General features: G+C 34.2%; 1 protein-coding gene and 2 non-coding genes across 3 annotated transcripts in view; all 3 read left to right on the top strand.

Moving 5' to 3' along the window:
- Nucleotides 1–15,939, top strand: part of LOC134724853 (adipocyte plasma membrane-associated protein-like) — a 35,645-nt gene extending 19,706 nt beyond the window's left edge. The window contains exons 6-9 of the mRNA XM_063588155.1: nucleotides 939–1,051; nucleotides 1,461–1,621; nucleotides 13,777–13,978; nucleotides 15,713–15,939. Coding sequence (XP_063444225.1) covers nucleotides 939–1,051; nucleotides 1,461–1,621; nucleotides 13,777–13,978; nucleotides 15,713–15,931 — 695 coding nt within the window. The 3' untranslated portion in view covers nucleotides 15,932–15,939. The remainder of the gene's footprint in view (nucleotides 1–938; nucleotides 1,052–1,460; nucleotides 1,622–13,776; nucleotides 13,979–15,712) is intronic.
- LOC134702814 (U1 spliceosomal RNA) lies at nucleotides 12,025–12,188 on the top strand. Its single transcript, XR_010104563.1, has one exon. It is a non-coding gene; the product is annotated as a U1 spliceosomal RNA (small nuclear RNA).
- LOC134702803 (U1 spliceosomal RNA) lies at nucleotides 12,954–13,117 on the top strand. The gene has a single exon (XR_010104562.1). It is a non-coding gene; the product is annotated as a U1 spliceosomal RNA (small nuclear RNA).
- Nucleotides 15,940–20,586: the final 4,647 nt, after the last annotated feature.

Here is a 20,586-nt window from a genome sequence, read left to right as displayed (position 1 = left end):
ATTTTTAATAAATAAGAACAGCTGTAATGGCCTGAAAAACACCCAAAAGACCACATTGGCAAATACAGAGGGAGGGGCAGTTGTTAACAATTTTACCCCAGAAATATTTGTTTCATCAAATCCGATTCCTCCCAATGCTGCCCTACCTTGTTCTCGAACTCTTTAATTAGATATATCAGATCCACATCTGGACCACGAGAGCATGCAAGGTTAAAGTGCTAAATCATGTGTCATATTTCAAGGGCTTTAAATCTTGCTGAAAAAATAAGATGTGGTATGATTTCCAATAAGACAACTATTCACCAAAGACCAAATGATGATGAAGTAAGCAACTTTATGTCACTCTTCAACACTCTTCAACAATAAGCAAAAATAATAGACCACTTTTGAGTTCATCCGTCACCGGAAAAAACTCGTCAATTATACGCACCTTTATGACGTCATTTACCAGATAGAGGGGGTCGCTTGTATCCCTGCACTATTTACGTTCATCAAGCGTATTAATGATTGTCATTGTGTAGGATAAACTAGAAATAATGGTTGTTCTGTAGGAACTTAATGACAATTCCCTAATGACAGCAGTGCTGGTTGTCAATTTTGATAATTCAATTTGCCGAAAATAATTCGTACAATATAGAATTATAGTTTTCCAACCACTCGCTCAACATTGGAATGGAAGTGACGACGCCCCTAAACGCACAAATGATGGTGATAAAGGTGCGTATAATTGACAAGTTTTTTCCAGTGACGGATGAACTTGAAAGGGGTCTATTATATTCAGTGTACTTTTGTTACTGATTAGCAACATAAAATGTATGCAACATTTCTCTATACGTCAGTCATCTGAAAATATACTTTAATTCTTTGACAAAATCAACTCTTCCCAGATATTTTCATGAAGGCTGTTACAAATAAAATTCTGTATAATTTATTTTCAGGCTTTGGTAATGTCCCATTCAAATTCTTAAATGGTTTAGATATTGACAGTGAGGGATTGATATACTTCACAGATTCAAGTACTAAATGGGATAGAAGGAATTACAGATATGAGGTAAATGTCAGTGGCAGATCCAGAATTTTTCAAAAGTGCGGGCCCACTGACTGCCTAAGAGGGGGCTATCTCTGGACATGCTTCAGTTATTCCCTATATAAGCAACCAAATTTTCCCCCAAAATGGAAGGGGGCCCTGGGCCCTCCACTAAATCCGCTTCTGAATGTAGATAAGAAAATGAAAATATGTCTACTGGTACATTTTTATAAATTTTATTGATTCTTTAGAAGTTTTTAAGATATACCAGTATTATGATCATCTCAAACATCTGATCTACAAATATCTGAAATCTGTGTATCTTGTAATTGATAGATTGTTATAAGGCCAACAATGTGAATGAGCTAAAAATTGATGAATTATTTAAGAAAAAAAGTTTGAGCTTCTGGTGATAAAACTTTTATATTTTTAGGTAATGGAGTTGAGAAACACTGGCAGGTTTCTACGATACAATCCTGACACATGTGAATTAAGACTTCTCCTTGATAACATGTATTTACCTAATGGTGTGGCCATCTCAGCTGATGGTAGTTTTATTGTGATATCAGAAATGAACATCTGTCTTTTACGTAGGTAAATGTGGTAAAAAGTCACTGTTTAGAAAGAAGCAAGGGATTAATATTGTGAACAGATTCAGCACTGACTTGGGTCATAGAAATACCTGTGTATATTTTTGTTAAGCCAATCTTTTTTTAAAAGAGGTAAATTTTTCTTCTGAAATTAGAGAAAATTTAGATCAAAGGTTTATATTAGCAATGTCTAGTATAATAAAAATATCATGCAGTTCCAATCAATTATTTTAATATGAGTTATGCCTCTTGAAAAAGTTTTGAGCATTCTCACTCTTATTACAAATGTATTTCTGTAGCAATTTTAATGAAATTTATATTTAGCAATGTATCCAACCAATTGAAAAATTGCATTGCAAGTACTCTCTTATCCAAATTTCTTGTTAAAATTTAATGAAATTTATAGAAAAGATTTTTATATGAGCAATATAAAATATATTAAAATGTTTGTAAAAAGTTTGCAAATTGAACATCTGGTATATTAGTTCTACAGCTCAAATTTGTTGTTGTGAATTTTTTCTCAAACCGAAGTTGTTCACATCAGAATTATTTTATTTTCAAATTTTTGTAAGGTCTGTTTCAAAATATTTTTTTATTTGGTAGAATATGTATTCTCACACAACAGTTGAATCACACATTATTAGCATTTTAATTTCAATGAATTATTTACAGTTTTAAGAGGTATTTCTTTTCATTTATATTACTTTTATTAGTCCATTTTCAAGCCATTTATTTTTTTAAAAACTGTAAGATCTGACTGCCTTTTTTTTTTATATTTCGATGAATTAATATTGTTGAGGTTCATTCAACAAAATATTGTGACTACTGACATTAATTTGAACCAAGTAGTTGCTTGTGTCTATTTTTAGACAACAACACTCAATAGAATTAAATACCACTTATATGTAGTAGATAGTATACACAATTTACCTGTACAGAGTTGTCGTTACTGAGATCTAGCTGTATAAACAATTCTGGATAAAATCAATAATACAGTCATCATCATTCAGACACGTCTCAGTCCTTACAGCTGAACGGACGTGCTGGGTCAGCTCTCCTTTACCCGCTATCTTCGATGAGGGTTTATTGCTAGATGGTCAACGACATACTACTAAGATGACAGAAACCAATCCATGCCGTACAGAGAGACGTAGTAGTTGGCGTACCCGCGTTAACATGCCTCCAAAACCATTGTCTATTATGGGGAGTGTCATGCCGATTAACGTCCGAGGGCTGTATCCTAGGCTGTTGGGTGATACGACCTTCATTTTCCTGCCTCACGGCTTGGGTCCTGATAACGCTTCCTGTCATCTTTAGAACTACGTCCACGATTCATCTCCCAGTACTCCATCATCGAGGCTAGCGGGCTGCCAAGCTGACCAAACTGGCCCTGAAAGCAGCCGTTGTGAAGAAGTAAAATCCAAAATAGTCAACAAACCAAAAACAACTCACCAAAACCAAGATGGCGGCCTCCATTCGGCGTCCTTTGCTACCCGTTCCTGACCCACGGCACAAAATATTTAAATGCTCACCAATCGTCTTCGGGCACCGAGCCGACCGTGCGAGGGCTGAAAAGCCAGTCAAGGTCGTTAAACACTTCCATATATATAATAATACAGCTAATTAGAAGTGTTTTTGATAAAAATCCAATTATCTATTAAATTATTAACATATAACCTTTAAAATAATGTCTTTACATTCATGTTATTATTGTTCCATTTAAAACAGATGCAATCATTCAATTTGTATCTGACACCTCATGTATTGTGGGGTCCGCTCGACAGTCCGACGGTTCGATAGTCCGACAGTTCAATAGTCCGACGGTTCGATAGTCCGACAGTTCGATAGTCCGACGGTCCTATAGTCCGACGGTTCGATAGTCCGATATATCACACCGGATATGATATAAATAGGTTACACTACAGACCTGAAAATGGTCCCTTCATAAAACTAAAATTTTAAGAAAATCCATTGGAGAATTAAAAAGTTATTTTAGTTTTAATATATCGACACATATACGGGCCCAGGTCATTTCATGTCCACTTTCAGGTCGTTGGTGTATCCCAATATGGACTACATAGCCCCCAAGAAAGACCGTATACAATAAAGATCGACTTGTTTTGGAAGAGAAAGTCGCTGAATTACACCACATTCGCCAATTAATTGAAGCGTTAAATAAAGAAAGATGCTTATTAAACACAGGGTACATTTTATATTTCAAAACCCTTTACAGCTAGGTATATTAAGGGTGGGTAAGACCTTCATCGGGACCCCGGGATCGGCTGTTTTAAGCTCGGGATTTCGGGATTTACCCTTTCGGGGTCCGGGAATTCTTTATTCGAATTTCGGGACCTCGGGATTTCGTGTTTTTAAGTCCGGGATTTCGGGATTTCATGTTTATAAGCCCGGGATTTCGGGATCAGGACCCATCCTATCCCCCCTCTTTATTCGACGTTCCGAATCCTCTAGTCCTATTATCACCCTGTATAACCCCGATACAGATGAAACCGGACGTTGACGCGTTCGAGTCGAGCACACCGTATAGCACTGAGTTCAGACAGTAAGGCATTCATACTTTTAAAGACAATCCAATATCTATTCTTCGTATATTTTGCACCAATATATTCTTTGCCATAATACTCATGAGTTACTAAAAGGTTTTTCAAAAATGTGACATTTTTTTTATACAAACATCAAAAAACGCACAAAGATATCAATGAAAAAACGTGCTTGGTATTTTTAAACATTCAAAACTTTATGTTTCTCGTTCCTCATAGTTTTTAAAACATACATTTTTGGAAACTTCATAGTATAAATCAACAAACTTATAAAGATCGTTTGTTTATGTTGTATCAAGAAACAAAAAAATACACGTTTTAAAATGTCTCTATTTTCATGTTGTGTACGCTTCGTTGTCATTACACCTTTTTATACTGTACGCTTCGTTGACAAAATATTGCGTTTGTCAATGAATTTTGCATGTATTAGATTATGCTTTGATATGATTATAACCAATATGCATGTTTGAAAATAATAATTTACCATCATAACATGCAGACAGCAACCCATAATGTCAGTTGTATTGTCGAAAAACACTTGGAGGAAATTTTTACATTTAAAAAAATCCTCATGTATACAAAAGTGTGAATTGGTAGGAAAATACAATAACTCAACAGATGCAACTATGACAAAGCATACAGATACACACGTCCGATTTCTAATTTCATAGAATATTTGAAAGTGTTTACCATACAACAGTCAATGTACGGTTAGGTGGTGGGTTGGGTGGCTGCCCGCTAACATGTTTAATCCCGCCATATTCTGTATGTGCCTGTCCAAAGCCAGGAGCCTGTAATTCAGTGGTTGTATATATTTTTTTGTTCACACTTTTGTGCCAAAATTGAGCCGTTAGTTTTCTCGTACATGTATGCACTGACTACATTTGTTGTTTCGGTGTGCTTAATAGCGGTGTGGGCTTTTTCATTGTTAAAGGCCGTACGATGACCTATAGTTGTTCATTTTTGTTTCGTTTGGTCTCTTGCGAAGAGCTGTTTCAATACCGCATCTTCTATTTGATATAGAAAGTAATCAAATATAATCAATGGATTATAGGTGAAGCCTTTTGACCTGAATCTCAGAGGCGGGTCCAATGGGGTCATAGATTACCATAGAGTTACATTAAGGCTCAAGAATAGGTGTATGCAAGGAACATGTAACTGATAGCCATCAATAGTAATACAGTTACTTTAATGTGAACATATAAAGAGTACGAGATAACACTCAATATTAACTGGTTTGCTTTCTTTAATTATGTTTTTGTGTTTGTTTAATTTTTATGGTATAAAGATTATGCTTAAATTCCTCGAACATTACAGTCTTTCTACTGTGGTGCAAAAATCTAAATGATTGGTCAGGTCATTCTGGTTATTATAAACACCTTTAAAGTCTATACTCACCCATATGCATTTCATTCAAATTTTGATTGATTTCACAGAAGACCACAGGGACCATATTTATATTCCCCAGTTACCCTTGGTGTCATTGGTAAATTATGGGTTAGCAAAGCATCAATCACCAACATAACCCTAGACATTTGCTGTGTTTCTTAATTCTTTACTGTTGGTACTTAACAATATATGGACCCTTTTATTTGTTTATGACACGCGTACGTAATGGCTGATTGTTGGTTGCTTAACGATCACTTGCAAATATGCCATGCATGTTCAGGATAAGCACAAAGTAGCAACACATACATGTAAGTCCTGTGAGGAGACCCTCCGGAATAACGTCAGGGACGTTTGGATTGCCACTGGATAAAATGATGTATATTTTATAAGGACACAAATGGTGCCTTTCAACAGGCTATTTATAGACCTCTCTTGAAGTTTTTGCAGGGGTTCGTACTGTGTAGTTAGCGTGGTACTCTCTTTACACGAGACATTGGATTTTATATTCCCATTCGGACAGGACGTGACTGTGTACTGTTACATCCCACACAACTAAATGGGTAGCCAACTTCAGTTAGTTTTTACTGCCGATCGGAAAAAGACCAAAGTGATCATAACTTATAGCATATCTCCCAGTCACCCTTCACCAAATTCTTTCATAAATAAAAAAAAACAACAATTGGCCGCTATATAGAAAGTTTTGCTCTACCTGTTAAATCAAAACATCACTTAACATCATTACAATGTATGCACACTTATGAGAACTCATAATACCGTACATCCTCTCGATACTGTTCATATTTGGCATTGCACAAGTTCGTGCGTTTTATTACGTCTTTATCTAAAAGCGTACGATATACTGATTAAAACACTTTGGATACAGGATTTACTTATTAGTTGTAATTCGCTTTGAAATAACTATCAGTTACTACAATTACTCCTTTGTCGATATTTTATGTATATGGTTTTTGTGCCTTGTACCGACATTTTGAGTTAAGCCAATTGCAACTGAACTTTTTTATCATCTTGTGCTGTTACACCAGTGTTCTATGTTAAGGAGAGGGTTGGGGGCTCACATGTTTAAACCTGCCGCACTTTGTTTTGTCGGTCCAACGTCAGAATCCTGCAGTACATGGGTTATATAGATCTGTCATTTCATAAGTTATTAACCGTTAGTTTAATCGGTTTTTTTTTCAAATTTGTTTTCATATCGGGGCCTTTTTTAGGCGGCGGTATGGTATAGGTTTTCCTCATTGTTAAATGTTGTACATTGGACTATAATAGTTTATACGCCAACTTCATTTAAAATTTGATGGACAGTTGTCTCACTGGCCATCACATCACATCTACAAAGCTCCGCATGTAAAAAAAAGTATTAAAAAAATTAAAGCAGTTGGAATGCCATCTATGGCATTCGGCAAATTAAGTTCAACGAGCTCCTTCAGGTATGTCTGCTTTCGTCTAGGCGAATTTGGACCAACATCGGCATTTGGAAGAGCCTCAAATTGTGAAAAGGAAGTCATTAAAGTTTTAATGACTGTTCTATACTTTTTGAAACTTTCTTTTCTCTGGAATATATTTATTAACTGTTCATTTCATCTGGAAAAACATTGAAAGTCTCAATTTTCAATAGAAACATTCCAAGCAGATGTACGCGAGTTACATATTTCAATTTTGGCTTTGTATGACAGATATTTTTAGTTCAACTACTTTGACTAAGTTAACAGATAAACATTTACAATAAAATATAGAAAAAGGGTCGCCGACACCATCTCGAAAACCTTGACAAGAAAGTGTTTGTCACGGTTTTTGTCAACGAACTGTACAGTGATTATTTCAAAACGCACAACGAACGCGACACATTTGGTGGAACGAACAATACAGTCAGAGAAAATTTATTTTGTATGATATTGCGTTTATTCTAAGTTATAGGGCACATTTGAAGGCACGTATTAATTCAATGTATAGTTATTTAGTATTATTTAAGGTATTAATACTCAAAGGTGTATGCACAAAAAGAAATTCAGCATTGTTTACATCGTAAACCGTATGAAGTTGCACCATGTCTGTGCGTTTTGCATCTAGCAGTTTAATCAAACGTTTTATACAATATCTAAAACTTACAACAACTGTATAATTGAATAAAGATACTAACATGCTCATTGACATATTTATATATACTCAAATAAGTTCTAGAGAGGCATTCAAAGTTATTGTCATCCCAAATGTTGTCCTGATTATCGCTTCGAACGCGTCAACGTCCGGATTCATTTGTATCGGGGTTATACGGGGTGATTATATAAACCTTCGTAGCTAGGTATATATCGTCTTCATTCGACGTTTTTAATCGGATCTTTTTTTACTATCAATTCTGAACCACGAGACTTTTGATTGTTAAAAAACAATTCCGATAAAAAAACGTCGTATAAAGACGATATAAACCTACAAAGTCTTACATTATAGGACTAAGAATTGTCAGGCGTTAGCCCTATATGTCCATTGTGCAATTTTTAAACTATGATAAAAAATTAACTGATAAAGATTAATGGTTGGATTTTAACTTCATATACTTGCTTTAATACATCAAAAATGCGTCGGATATGTTTTTTAAAGATATAACTTGATTAAAAAAAACGAATATTGATACTTAGATTATCATAAAAGCGATTACAATTGCAGACACGTGTGCCGCTGATTCCCCCTTTTTTATTTATTTTTTATAAGAAAATATTCTTTCATATTTCAACCTATTTTAAGCTATTCAAGAATTTCTCACTTTGCACGTGTTTAATAACGGTGATGCGAGTCTTCACGTTGATGATGCAAGCACAGGAAGTGTCAAAATATGGCACTCATTGGCCCCTATTCCTTATATAGAATATCAATTTTGTTTTGAAATTGACATCTTTGAGTGAATTGAAAGTTCCCATGAAAAGATGGTATATAAAGGACTCTGCTGCCCTTTACCATTACATCTCTAAAATGGCTGCTAGGGTCATTGCTGGAAATCGCGGAGGAAAAGTGTTAATATACAACGGTTTCAAATACCAGAAAAACCGACAGAGGATTCATGCTACATGTATATACTGGCGATGTTGGAGGCAAGAGTGCAGGGCCAATCTTCAAACAAATATATTCAACTTAGATGACCAAGCACCTAATATAACTATTTTGCAAGAAGGTCCCCATACACACGAAGAAGACGACATGGTTATAGGAGTCGATACAACATTACAGTCTTTGCGTAGTGCAATTCAACAAGACCCGAGCGTCCCTATAAAGCGGGTATACAACAACTTTGCGAGAAATGTAGCACAAGGAGGCGGGGATCGAGAACATATTCCTGAATTCCACAGAGTCCGTTCCACAATGACACGAACTCGACTAGCTCACGTCCCCGCTGTGCCTCATGATATTGATGAAGTTTCCATTCACGGGCATTGGAAACGAACATGGTCGGAAGATAGATTTCTGTTGTACAAAAACAATGATTGGGGTGTTCTGATATATGCAACACGTGAAAACTTATTGAATCTTAGACAATGTAAAGAGATATATTGCGACGGGACCTTCAGAACTTGTCGAAGGCCATATTCACAATATTTTACCATTCACGGCCGGTACCGTGATAGGGTGATGTGTTTTGTAAACTGTCTAATGACTGATCGCAATATTGGTGACTATAGACATATTTTAGAAACACTGAAAGTCAAAATTCGACAAATCACACAGCACAGATGGCGTCCAAGAAAAGTCATCTGTGATTTTGAGCTCGCATTGATAGCAGCAGTAGAAACTAAGCTTCCACGCGCTCAAATTAGTGGTTGCTATTTTCACTTTAATCAGAGTTTGTGGCGAAAAGTCCAGAATTTAGGTCTTGCGGCAAGTTAGTATCTTACCGACGACGACCAGCAGTAAAAATAGCTTAGTCCGTAAAGTTATGGCCATCGGATACCTACCAATTGCTGTTGTGCGCCAGAACTTTCGTTTGTTGAGAACATCCCGTAGAACTCAGAGACTCTGCAGGCGGTATAATGGACTAAGGGACTTTCTTGACTACTTCGAAAGGAACTATTTGAATGGGTTGTTCCCACCCCAGATGTGGAATGTTTATGAAAGAGATATGAACAACAGAACAAACAACAGCGTTGAAAGTAAGTGTTATCTTTTTATTTCAAAAGTACGAAATCTAGAAGCACGGATGATGAGATTGAAAGAGGAATATAATAATGGAACGAGAAATTTAGAACAATACTGGAACGCAGTGTGCTATGGAGTGGTTCAGTTTTGACACTTTGTTGTATTGTGTAATTCTAAAAATCTTTTTGATAAAACTATTCAGTTATGAAAACTACTGAATTTTTGCTGACAATTTGGGATATTTTTCAAAGATAAATAATTCTAAATTTGATTATAGTGTTTTGCATGAAAATATTTGATTAATGAAATGCATCACCAACAAATGCATTTAAAAAAAAGCACAAACGGATTAGTAACACATTCTTCTTTTAATGCAAATACAAGAACTAAATGCCGTTACCCCCTCCCCCCTCCCCCATAAAAAAAAAAGCAAAAAACAAAAGAAATGTTTGCGATAACGCTATACCACTTACACAATGAAACGGACTCATGGCACTGTATGTTTTTATTGTGTAATTTTTATAATTTTTTGGATATAATTATAATTGTTTAATGTTTATTTGGCCTATATCAATTTGATGATTTTTGGTCGTTTTCAACTGATTTTTATCGTGCTGTATACCACCGCTGTCTAAGGGAATATTGGATCCAGAAAAAATGTTTAACCCGGCTGTGGTTTTTGTTTGTTGCTGTATTTTCACACTTGTTTTTCTTTTATTGGTTTTCTCATCTGAATTGTTTTATACTGGTCATACTGGTAATTTAGGGGCCCTTTATAAAGCCCCCAATTGCTTTATAGTGTTATCCGTATCCGATTCTCCATGTTGAAGATCATACAGTAACCTAGCTATAATTGCTTACTTTAACGTCATGTGGTCTTGGATGGAGAGTTGTGTCGTTGGCAATCACAAACACATTGTCTTATTTAAATATGAAGCGTACACCTTGATTATTAGTAAGCAATATTAATGAATAACAACTGAGTAAGTAAGGAATCACAAGAATATACAAAGAAATTATTTTTTAGTCCGACAAAATGTATAATATAACTTAGGTGTCGTATCATACAGGTACCACTGTATCGAATATTGCATACGCACCCATTTCGTGTTGGCAGTAATAAATCACTTGGAGAGATGTCTTGATTATCTAAGAAACAACAATCATAAAAATGAAATAGCAATTTATAAAAGAGAGGCGAAAGATACTAGAGGGACATTCAAACTCATAAGTCAAAAATAAACTGACAACGCCATGGCTACAAAAAACAACAACATACAAATAGAAAAACAATAGTACACAAAGCACAACATAGAAAACTGAAGACTTGAGAAACACGAACGCCGCCAAAAACTGGAGTGATTCTATGTGCTCCGGAAGGGTAAGCACCTGCATATACATCAATTAACTTTAACCAAATATAATGATCATAATCAATAGTCTTGCACAGGTTTATACTTAATCATCATAGCTAAGCTAAATTTGGATTGTACTAATAATTTTGATTAATTAACAATAAATTTCCATCAAATGTAGGAGCTTTTATAAGCTTCCGCAGGAAGCTATTTTGGTAGAATTGTCGATTTGTGCCATTGTGCTTATAGCAAGATGATTTCTTCAATTAGAAGTAGAAATCTAACTTCCGGTTTTGCGGTGCTAAGAAACAGAAGGCTTAAGTTTGTTCGTTCGGACCTTAGTCCGTCTTTTCGTCACTGGGTCCATTCACAGCTGTAGTTAACTGTCCGATATTTCGTTGAATCATTTTTCATGGAAGATATGGATACACATTTCCAAATAACAATTTTTTTTAAATCTCCGAGTAGTGTGAACACGTGAAAAACAGTCATTTGAGACCGACCTCCGATAGATAAGTAGGATCACTTTTCATTTGGTTTGAACTATTTTCAGCGGACCTACTGTTTTTTTGGTTCGTCTCAACAGACGATTCAAATGAACCGAACTTACGGTTCGTGTTCCACTTCCAGTTCGTGTCCCACTTCCGGTTCGACTGCGAAGTCGGTAGGAGCCTCATAATGAAAAGCAGTCTTCCAAATCAATTCCTGTCTTGCAACTTTCATCACATATGCGCAGTACCCTTATTCCACACGAGACTTCCGATTCAAATATAGAAGCAGAAATAACACTGAACTGTCGGACTACCGAACTGTCGGACTATTGAACTGTCGGACCATTGAACCGTCGGACCATCGAGCTGTCGGACCATCGAACCGTCGGACTATTGAGCTGTCGGACTATCACTACGGCCCCATGTATTGTAATAATTTCCTCATTGAAAAGGTTAAAATTTTTACATCAAAGCATACTTACCTGGTACAGGGAGCACCGTGATCAAAAAGGCGGTCTCCCCAGGTCGAGGCCTTTCCATTGCACTTCGGATAGGCTGAAGCTTGCGAATGCCCCAAATGTGGGCATCTCGGGTACGCAATTTTTTAGTGTGGGGGACTGCGTTCGCGCTAACCCCCGAATAATCAAATACAATTAAAGTCCTTTGCCTAATAAGCTTTGCACAATTCTCTTATGTTACAGTTTTATTTTATTCTTTACTTTACTAACCCCTGTTAAAAATGCAATGTTAATTCAAGTTTACTTGCTTATTATTGACAAAATTGAATTTCAACTGATAAAAGCAAATTATTATTTCACTTTTTCACTTTTGATTTTTTATATATCTCGTAGCTAGTGTCCTTTTAATGTATGCAAAGTTAGAAATGTCAGCAACATGCATTTAGTGCTTGAAGTTAAAAAAGTATTAGTTATTTATGTCTAGTAATATTAAAAGCCAGTATAAAACAAAAATATTGCTTCAAAAAGTACTAAAACAGTTAAATTTTTTGAAATAAAAACAAATGTTAAATATTGAGCAAATTACATCTTTATTCCTGACATAGCATTTACAATTTTTTATCAGGTCATGTATCAAATATCCCCCATTGTTAAGCTATATAAGCCCCATTGTATGGTAAACGTACACAATTTACCTGTGGAGTTGTCGTTACTTAATCTTTAACATTTTCCTGCTAAAATCAATATAATGACATTAACAATCAGTTTTAAAAAAAATATAATTGAAACAAAACATCATAAATTTTATAATGAATGTATATATAATGTTATATACTTTGATTTTTGAGTCACTTAATTATCATTGCAGTTTTTCAATTTTTCTCTGTCACCTTGTGTGTTGAAATAATCTTATCATTCATAAGATTATAATTTTTACACTCAAGCATACTTACCTGGTACAGGGAGCACCGTGATCAAAAAGGCGGTCTCCCCAGGTCGAGGCCTTTCCATTGCACTTCGGATAGGCTGAAGCTTGCGAATGCCCCAAATGTGGGCATCTCGGGTACGCAATTTTTTAGTGTGGGGGACTGCGTTCGCGCTAACCCCCGAACAATCAAATACAATTAAAGTCCCTTGCCTAATAAGCTTTGCAGAATTCTCTTATGTTACAATTTTATTTTTATTATGTAATTTACTAACCCCTGTTAAAAATTCAATGTTCATTGAAGTATACTTGCTTATTGTTAGATTTTCATAATTTTACATATTTATTTTTATTTGATATGAATGTAATTGGTTTACTTTTTCAAGTCAAAAGTATATTCTGTGTACATCTTTATACATTCAATTTTATAAGATGAACTGGTATTTAAATCAAATTTCTATTCAGACACTTGTGTTCTGATTGACTTAAAAATACTGTTAAACAACTTGAATTAGGCAAACGCTTTACTTGCTTTTAGCCCTTTCTAGTGGACTCCACAGCAATTTATGTTTATTCACTCTATTTAAACTTTGTTGATATTTTTATGACACAGAAGATTCAAAATTGATATTATTTATACTTTTTTAGTCACACAAAAAAAGATGGTTTACAGTAATACCAAAATAATCTTTTGCAATGTCTGTTAAATTACATTATCATTGGTATGTTATTGTTTTATCCAGGTGTCAGAAATGATATTGGATTTGTAACCAAAGAACAGTAAAAGTCTAGATTTTCAACTGAAAGTAAAGTTTAATCCTGTCCTGTGAATTTATTTTTTAGATATTATCTGAAAGGACCAAAAGCTGGACAGTCTGACATCTTTGCAGAGAATTTGCCAGGATATGCAGACAATATTAAACTGAATAGCCATGGTAACTTTTATGTTGGCCTAGGAGCAGTGAGATATGAAGGCATTAGTAGACTAGGACCATTCTTAGATTTAGTCGGACCATATCCAAATTTGAAAAAGTTTATAGCAAAGGTGATTTATGTCTTATATTATATGATAGATATAAGAAGATGTGGTATGAGTGCCTATGAGACAACTTCTATCTGTAAATGAATTCTTGACACTTAAGCATTTACATGTACTTTACATTCAATACATACTCATTTTTGTAATCATTGAAGTACATGCATTATTCAAAAAAAAATATAATAATGGTAACTTTAGTCTGTATGAATATAAAATCAGAACTAGTTTCAGAGTGCTTTTAAATTTATTTTTACCCAACTTTTAGGTTGTTATATAATAAAAGATGAAAAGAGAAAATTAACTATTAATATAAGATAGGATGCTAACTATTTCCTTGCTTATGCTTATCATTCAAAAGTGGTTATATAAAGAAATTTGTGTTAGTTTTTGCAGGGAGTCTGATCAAAGGAGTAGAAGTCATAAAAAGTTAATATTAGCTTAATTCTAAAGAATCTTTACAATTACAGGAAGAGACTGATTTCATTAAGATGTTACTCCACTGATACCATAAAAAATCCCAAATATTTGTGATATGACATATAAATATAGGTGGCCTTCATCTGTTTTCTGCTCTTTGGTCAAGTTGTCCCACTTTTTGGAATTTTTATCCTCAATGCTCTTCAACTTTGTACTTGTTTGGCTTTATAAATATTTTTATATGAGAGTCACTGATGAGTCTTATGTAGACGAAACACGCGTCTGGCATACTAAATTATAATCCTGGTACCTTTGATAACTATTGTCTCTTTGAAATATTCCCCATTTCCATTCTCAATTTTTATTTTGTAAGAAATTTCCTTGAAACAATATTTTTTCCATAGAAACTGCCGATTTTTTAAAAAGTATAACAATCCGAAGACGGTTATTGATCTGTGTCTTATATGATTTGGCACATGCTTTGTCAATGTACTGCCTGCGAAATTTTAAACACATTTTGTTTCAACACTGTACTGCAATTTCCAGGGCATCTTCTAGTATATATAGAACGTTTTGAAATTTATCAAACAAGAAGAAGATCTGTCTATGAACAGAAATTCACAACAACAATATGAGTTGTTTTTTTTCAACACATACACTCGATTTATTTATTTGGGTTATTATCAATTAAAGTGTGGCTTCAGAGAAAAGTTTGAGGATTCCTAATATTGTAAAAAAAATAAGAAAATGTGGTATGATTGCTAATGAGACAACTCTCTACAAGAGATCAACTGATACAGAAATTAAGAGCTATAGGTCACCATATGACCTTTAACAATGAGCAAAACCATAATACTGCATAGTCAGCTATAGAAGACAATAAAATGTCAAATGTAAAATAATTCAAACTCATTTCATTATTTGCTCCTATGGAATTAAGTTAAAAAATTATTTGCAAGGATTTATAGATTACCGATAATCATCTCAACGAGATTGAAAGGCAATCGAGTTGAGATGAACAATGATAATCTTTTTATCGCTATTTTACCTATGACGATGTTGTCAATTTCATGTCAATTTTGTTAGCAACGCCACATGCATGGCTAGTTTCTAGCAATAATTTTTCATCTCAAGCGAGTAGCACGATATGAAAATTATCACAAAAAAGGATCAATGGAAAAATGCACAAAATAGCGATAATCCTATTTTTTGTCTCTCCCTTAACTTGAAATTTAGAGAGATATGTATTTCACAATGATCAACGAAGCAGCCATACAAAACCCTGAGATATTTATTATGTTATTTGTTTTATTTATTTTCCAGGTGACACCATTGGCCTTGTTTGATGTTTTCATTCCCAAACATTCCATGATACTAGAGTATGACAACAATGGTAACTTAGTATCTAGTTTACATGACCCCACAGCTCAAGTGATACCTGCTGCTGGAGAGGGATTTGAACATGACAATGTATTATATATTGGAAACTTTAAAATACCTTTTATAGGCAAACTGAAATTAGAAAATTTTAATAATGATTAAAATATATGTAAATGCTGTTTTCTTGTTTTATACTCTTAAAAAGATGAATGAATATGATTTTCTAATTTATAATTGATGAATGGGTATGTGTGGCATGTCTGCTGATTAAATCACTTAGTACATAGCATAAGTTTCCTTGGGAATTAATGATCTTAATTTGTGCTTAAAAACTTGCGTAAGAGAGCAAGACAAAAGCACAAGTAAACCAAAATTGTGAATAAGTACACAAGAAATAGACAGATAGAGGTCACAATAGTGTTTTGCAGCAATTGACCAGAATCCACCAGTCTTCACAGAAATTCATTGGACTAGTATGATCTATAAAACAGTTCTTGACTAAATTATTTATACACTTGTTTGGTGATCTTCTTCATTTATTACATATTGAATAGTAGACGACCATATTATATTAAAAATACTATTATAGGTCAAATGAAAATGGTTTTCTCATCTGAATTAATGTTTTTATATTTGAGAATGTTTGACAGTTTTGAATTATTTCTTGAAATCAAATTTCCCAGATCTCAAAAGCTAGCTAAAATATTTTGATTTTCAAGCTAAAAGCTTTGCTTTGGTAAAATAATGAAATTTGTCTTATAAAAAGAAGATTTGGTATGGTTGCCAATGAAACAACTCTTCACAAGAGGCTAAATGACAAAGAATTAAACTACTATAGGTCACCACAGCCTTCAGCAATGAGCAATAGTGCTATAAAAGGTACCAAAATGACTAATGTAAAACAATTCAAAAGAGTACTTACAGCCTAATTAATGTACAAATAAAAAAAATGCATGAAAAATAAATACGTAACACAGCAAAAAATGACAACCACTGAATTACAGGCTCCTGACTTGGGACTGGCACTTACTACATTATATGACAGGGTTTACCATGTAAGCAGGATCCCAATCCTCCCTCTTACCTGGGACAGTGGTGGTTAGTTCAACATAAGAACAAACTATATATAATCAGTCAACATTTTCTTAATTTCTTGTTATAAAAGCTTGATTTTGTTCAGTTTAATGAAAGAATACTAGGTCTCCAAAGAGTTTGTGTATTGTGTAGTTTTTTAGCTCACCTGGCCTAAAAGGCCATGTGAGCTTTTCTCATCACTTGGCGTCCGTCGTCGTCGTTGTCGTCGTCGTCGTCGTTAACAATTTTTCAAACATCTTCTTCTCTGAAACTACTGAATGGATTTGGATGAAACTTAGCATGATTGTTCGTAAGAGTATCCTGCACAAAGTGTGTTCTTCGATTTTTGATCCGTCAAAAAACATGGCCGCCGTTACTAAAAATAGAACATGGGGGTCAAATGCAGTTTTTGGCTTATATCTCAAAAACTAAAGCATTTAGAGCAAATCTGACAAAGGGTAAAAATGTTCATTAGCTGTAGATCTATCAGCCCTGAAATTTTCAGATGAATCAAACAAACCATTGTTGGGTTGCTGCCACTTAATTGGTAATTTTAAGGAAATTTTGCAGTTTTTGGTCATTATCTTGAATATTATTATAGATAAAGATAAACTGTAAACAGCAAAAATGATCAGCAAAGTAAGATCTACAAATAAGTTAATATGACCAAAATTGTCAATTGACCCCTTAAGGGGTACTTGTCCTTTAATGACAATTTTTCACAATTTATTCATCATATTTGCTGACTTTAAAAAATCTTCTCCTCTGAAACTACTGAATGGATTTGGATGAAACTTAGCATGATTGTTCCTTAGATTATCCTGCACAAAGTGTGTTCTTCGATTTTTGATCCGTCAAAAAACATGGCCGCCGTTACTAAAAATAGAACATAGGGGTCAAATGCAGTTTTTGGCTTATATCTCAAAAACTAAAGCATTTAGAGCAAATCTGACATGGGTTAAAAATGTTCATTAGCTCAAGATCTATCGGCCCTGAAATTTTCAGATGAATCAAACAAACCATTGTAGGGTTGCTGCCACTTAATTGGTAATTTTAAGGAAATTTTGCAGTTTTTGGTCATTATCTTGAATATTATTATAGATACAGATAAACTGTAAACATCAAAAATTATTAGCAAAGTAAGATCTACAAATAAGTTAATATGACCAAAATTGTCAACTGACCCCTTAAGGGGTTATTGTCCTTTAATGACAATTTTTCACAATTTGTTCATCATATTTGCTAACTTTAAAAAATCTTCTCCTCTAAAACTACTGAATGGATTTGGATGAAACTTAGTATGATTGTTCCTTAGATTATTCTGCACAAAATGTGTGCTTCGATTTTTGATCCATCAAAAAACATGGCCGCCGTTACTTAAAATAGAACATAGGGGTCAAATGCAGTTTTTGGCTTATATCTCAAAAATGAAAGCATTTATAGCAAATCTGAGATGGAGTTAAAATGTTCATTAGGTCAATATGTATCAGCCCTGAAATTTTCAGATGAATCAAACAACCCATTGTTGGGTTGCTGCCACTTAATTGGTAATTTTAAGGAAATTTTGCAGTTTTTGGTCAATATCTTGAATATTATTATAGATACAGATAAACGGTTAATAGCAAAAATGTTAAGCAAAATTGTCAATTGACCTCTTATGAAGTTATTGCCCTTTAAAGACTTTTTTCACAATTTGTTCATCATGTTGACTTACTTTAAAAATCTTCTCCTTTGAAACTGCTGTATCAATTTCAGCCAAACTTAGGCTAAATGAGTTTCAGAGTTTTAGAGTATCTAGTATAAATTTTATATTTCATTTCCTTGTATATCAAGAAACATAGCTCCTATGGCTAAAATAGAACATAGGAGAAAATATTTTTTTTTTGCTTTTGAAGATAATATGATGATTCAAAGAACATTTAAATAAATTGAAAAGCCAAAATAATCATTGATGAGAGATTAAACCAAAAAAAATCAGGTGAGTGATTCAGGCTCTTGAGAGCCTCTTGTTTAGGAAACATTAACATTGTATGTTGTCTATTATTTGGTTCATTTGTCTATATTGAGTATAGGTTACAAGAGAATTGTAAGAATAATGTATCTTTGTCAGCAAATGAATAGTTTTCCAGTGTCAATTTGAATGCAGATTTAGGACCAGAACATGTGATGTGAAAAAAAGCCTGTTTTGTATTAGTCTGACACTCTGAGTTAAATTTTAAAAAGGCTAATTCATAAGAAAACACATCTCCAGGAAATGTCACCCTACTTTGACACACTATGCTAATTCCAGGCAGATCCAACTCCACTCTTTCTCCTAAATGTTGCCCATTCATGGGCAAAAAAGCTGATTCTAATATTCAAGTCTATGGTTTGACCTTATACTGATGATGTCTGCTGGAAGTAGGTCATGCTCTTGAGAAAAACTATTGAGAGGAGTAAAATTTTCTAGAGAAGAATATTGCAAATCGAATTTGCAAGTTTGATTTTACATGAACAACTGGCGAAATCTGCTAGCATTTCAAGACTGCGATGGTTAAAGAATATACATATGCAACATATTTTATCTGAATGATTTTTGGAATTCCCCATGCCTCAAGATGGACTTAAGATGGGGGTCAGAGGGATCATCCTGAAATCACAGGCTTAATAAAATATCCTGACATTCTGAAATTCAAAAAAAGAATTCCGATATCCCAAAGGGTCAATTCGGAAATCCTGTTTTTAAAAACACCACTTCCTGAAACTAGAGGCTCTCAAGAGCCTGTGTCGCTCACCTTGGTCTATGTGCATATTAAACAATGGACACAGATAAATTCATGACAAAATACTGTTTTGGTGATGGTGATGTGTATGTAGATCTTACTTTACTGAACATTCTTGTTGCTACTATTATCTCTATCTATAAACTTGGTCCAGTAATTACAGAGGAAAATATTTTCTAAAAATTTACAAAAATTTATGTGAAAAATGTTAAAAATTTACTATAAAGAGCAATAACTCCTTAAGGGGTCAATTGACAATTTTGGTTATGCTGACTTATTTGTAGATCTTATTTTACTGAACATTATTGCTCTTTACAGCTTATCTCTATCTATAATAATATTCAAGATAATAACAAAAAACGGCAAAATTTACTTAAAATTAACAATTCAGGGGCAGCAACCCAACAATGGGATGTCCAATTCATCTGAAAATTTCAGGGCAGATAGATCTTGACCTCATACATAATGGGACCCATGTCATATTTGCTCTAAATGCTTTGGTTTTTGAGTTATAAGCCAAAAACTGCATTTAACCCCTATGTTCTATTTTTAGACATGTGGTCATCTTGGTTGGTTGGCTGGGTCACTGGACACATTTTTTTAAAGTAGATACCCCAATGATGATTGTGGCCAAGTTTGGTTTAATTTGGCCCAGTAGTTTCAGAGAAGATTTTTGTAAAAGGTAACGACAACGCCGGACAACGCTGGACGCAAAGTGATGAGAAAAGCTTACTTGGCCTTCAAGGCCAGGTGAGCTAAAAAGGTCCTGCTCTCTCACTAAACCATTTCTGCTGATATTATATGGAGACTTAAGAAACTGCATTTTTACCTTGAAAGACTAAATTTTATATTTCCTGCAATAAAAGCAGGCATGTTGTTTTTATATGACCTCGAACATTTTTTGGGGAATGTATAATGGTATGTCATCGTCGTCCTAAGTCACATTTGCTTTCAAGACAATATACTTTAGTTTAAGTGAAT

This window comes from Mytilus trossulus, chromosome 1 (genome assembly GCF_036588685.1).
Source record: "Mytilus trossulus isolate FHL-02 chromosome 1, PNRI_Mtr1.1.1.hap1, whole genome shotgun sequence".
Lineage (NCBI taxonomy): Eukaryota > Metazoa > Mollusca > Bivalvia > Mytilida > Mytilidae > Mytilus > Mytilus trossulus.
The sequence above is the reverse complement of the archived record's forward strand: the minus strand, read 5'-3'. Positions and strand labels throughout refer to the sequence as shown.